The 3,265-nt window shown below is 51.2% G+C and overlaps 1 protein-coding gene across 1 annotated transcript in view; it reads left to right on the plus strand.

Annotated features, from left to right (window-relative positions):
• Positions 1 to 334: 334 nt before the first annotated feature.
• VOLCADRAFT_108112 (uncharacterized protein) overlaps positions 335 to 3,265 on the plus strand; it is a gene marked incomplete at its 5' end in the record, with an annotated part of 9,478 nt that continues 6,547 nt past the window's right edge. The window contains 5 exons of the mRNA XM_002958336.1: positions 335 to 362; positions 1,562 to 1,681; positions 2,743 to 2,858; positions 3,004 to 3,058; positions 3,155 to 3,209. Of these exons, the coding sequence (XP_002958382.1) occupies positions 335 to 362; positions 1,562 to 1,681; positions 2,743 to 2,858; positions 3,004 to 3,058; positions 3,155 to 3,209 (374 nt within the window). The remainder of the gene's footprint in view (positions 363 to 1,561; positions 1,682 to 2,742; positions 2,859 to 3,003; positions 3,059 to 3,154; positions 3,210 to 3,265) is intronic.

The raw sequence follows: 3,265 nt of genomic DNA on the forward strand, positions 1-3,265 counted from the left end.
AAACGGGGACCTTACGAACTCCCCGGAAGAATGTCTAAAGTTTGGGAATAAAAAATTGCGCATATCTGGCGTTACTTTGACCCTGCATGAATCAAGACAACTGTATGGAAATGCGACATGTATAATGAAAAGCGAAAATGTTGGCATCCGTACATTGGCATCCGAACCGTTTGCTATGTCTCATTTCCAGATACAAAATCCTCTACAGTCATGTGAATGGTGTTTGATTTAGTTTGGAAACGCGAGAAGCCACGGTAGGCAGGTTTGAACGTTGCAACGCACATTTGCGCTTTTTGAACGAACTGCAGCAAATGCACATCTGATGCACGTTTATATGGTATCCATTCCACAGGGTAGCAGAGGTCCGTGCGACCGCCTCCGCGATAACGGTAGTTGGGCACACTGCAGTTGGAGTACTGCAGTGGGGAATGGCTTCTGATGGCGGGGCTGTTGGAGTATGGCGGAGTATGCAGCAGGAGCATAGGGAGAATGAAGTCTCACTTTGATGGGTTGCACAGATAGGGAGGCGCTCCAGTCTCGCTGGCATCCTGAAGGCTGAACACGGTCGAGGAGAGCTATAGTTATCAGTGGTGTTTTAAGCTGCCCCTGCTGTAAAGGGGGCCAAGATGGTCATGTTCGACCCGTCGGTATCAGGTCTCTCCTAAATAAGCGTTCTCCATGGCTTTTAGGTGTATAGATATTGCCCTTGGGCCTTTTACAGGTATGGGGTCACACACCCCCAACCATGTGCGTGTGTGTGTTACATGGCAATATCTATACGCCTAAAAGCCACGGAGAACAGGAAACACCGCACATCAGCCCAGACTAGCGTCCAAAGGGGGTAACTGAGTTTCGGTGAGCCCAGATACGTTCCAACATCCTCGCCAGATGTGCTGGTTCCCATTTCATGGCTCCAACATGCTCTGTTGATGATCGAATCCCTCTTCAGCACGAATATCATTATAGGCTGGGCATTCTAATAACACGTGTTTTTCATCCTCCAAACCGCTGCTCCCTGGGGACATGGTACTTGCTTCGTGCTCTGTTTGCCTCCAAAGCCCAGCAACATAAACGAAACTGCATTAGCTTACGATGTGTCGCCCTGATGTGCTCTAACAAAACGTGCAGCACTGGGACGATACAGTTCCTTCGGCTCGTATGGGTAGTTTTACAGGTATGGGGTCACGCACTCCCAACCATGTAACACACACACACACACACACACACACAATAAGTGTGGGACACCTGGTGTGTGGACAGGACTGACATTAGAATGAGGTCCTAAACTTGGCACTGTCCATCGGTTATTGATGTTATATAGCCAAGCGTGCGCTTCGAAAGTCCAACTTCACCAGAACCCATAAATCCAGCCTTGCGACTGTTACAGGCCATACCGGCACAGCAGGGAAGCCAAATACCTTACAGCCCAAAGTCATCCCCTCGACCCCAAAGCTTGACCACATACTTCTTAAACCTAAATAAAATTATAGCCAAGCGCGCGCCATTGGCCGATGGCCACTCCTGAGATGCCGTCACCGCTGCCACCTGCTGCCGTACGAAGGCCAATCCTGGGACACTGTCATCGCTGCCACCTGCTGCCGCAGCGATAGGTGGCATTTTCCAGCTCGTGAGGACTTTGCATCACCACAACATGGGCATGAGTTGAGGGTCCCAGCCAGAGGTCGGCAAACCCTGAATAACTGTCACGGGTACTGGTGCCAGGGGGGGGACTCCCAGCCGGCCATCCTTCTAAGGCTTCTGGGAAATCTTCTTCAAGGCCTTGCAGATATTTTTTGCAGGTTTTAGCCCGTTTTTTTGCAGGCTAAAAGCTTTGCGTGCTCTCTTCCTAGTTGGTGCCACTGTGACCTTTTTGCTCTTGAAAAACTTCGCGAAGGGATTGTCTATGTACTTCATTTGCAATAAAGGCTACATCAAAGAAATGAGAGTTTACATGAAGCTATGTAAAGAGTGTAGAAAGCATTATTGGCGTTTGCCTGCTTATAGGTGCACTACGAGTCCGCGGTGCATGACTCCTTTGTACTGGAGGTATGCGGCCTAATGGTGGTATTATGTTGAGCTCTCCTGATTACAAATATGCAGTAGTTTTTTATTCCCAAACTTTAGACATTCTTACGGGGAGTTCGTAAGGTCCCCGTTCACGGAGGAAAGCCGCGCTGGCAGGTCCCCGGCCCTAAGAAAATCTGTTGCTGGGGATGCTGGCATAGCTCTTGTGCGACCAGCAAACGTATGAATAATAATAAAGGGATTCCTAGCACGTGCACAACAAGTTTTAAATGCTTTTCTTGTCCTTTCAATATGGTGTTAAGAGCTTTGCAGAGGTGTAGTTACTTAGTAGAGTTGCATGAATGAAGGGTATCTCTGGTGCCATTGAGTCACATGCAGACACTTGCTCAAGTTCTAGCTTTGCCATTCATGAACACAACCGAAGACGTATAGATGTTTCAATTGCTCGTACGTTTTAAAAACAAAATGTGCCACCACAACCAAAAGCCAAACAATAATTGCATGAAATATTTATCGCACTTTCTACGGTTGTTCCTCAAGGCATGATTTTATTGCTCCCCTAGCCTGGTGCAACAATCTGCAATCGCGACAGGCAGTTGAAGCAACCTAGGACATGTCGTTTCGCGCAGGAGGACAAGGTACTTTGAACCCGAGCACAAAACGCTTACAATTGCAAATTGAGGCGGGTGGGTCATCCAAGCACACTTACGTGCGTAGGCGGAGGCTGGGGAGGCGGAGGCGGCAGAGGCAATTGGAACGGCGGCAGGGGAGGCGGCGGCCGTGGTGGCGGTGGCCCTGGGAGGGGCGGGGGTGGTGGCGGCTGGAGCAACCAGGTGAGCAACTTCATCCCCTTTCCCAGCCCACCTCCATGGCCCCGCTTTGATTGACCGTCGAACCTCCAGCTCCTTACCCCCGCTCTCTCACACACACAAACATTTCCCTTCTTCCCCTCCCCCCTCTTGCTCACTTGGCTTGCAGAGCCCGGGCCGTGGCGGATCAAATTACGGCGGCAACAACTGGCAACAGGGCCAAGGTGCGTGACTCCCTCCCTCCCTCCCTCCCTTTCCCCCCCTCCCCATTCCCGCGGGGCCGCCTGACCCCCTGGTCATGTGTCATGTGGTGGTTGCAGGCAACCGCTTCGGAGCCCTTCAGCAGCAGCAGCCTCAGCAGCCACATGGCGGCAGGTGCGACCCATAGCGGAGCGGGGGGTGGTGAGTGTGTGGGGGAGCTGATGTGGAAA

The sequence above is a fragment of the Volvox carteri genome (genome assembly GCF_000143455.1).
Source record: "Volvox carteri f. nagariensis unplaced genomic scaffold VOLCAscaffold_92, whole genome shotgun sequence".
NCBI lineage: Eukaryota > Viridiplantae > Chlorophyta > Chlorophyceae > Chlamydomonadales > Volvocaceae > Volvox > Volvox carteri.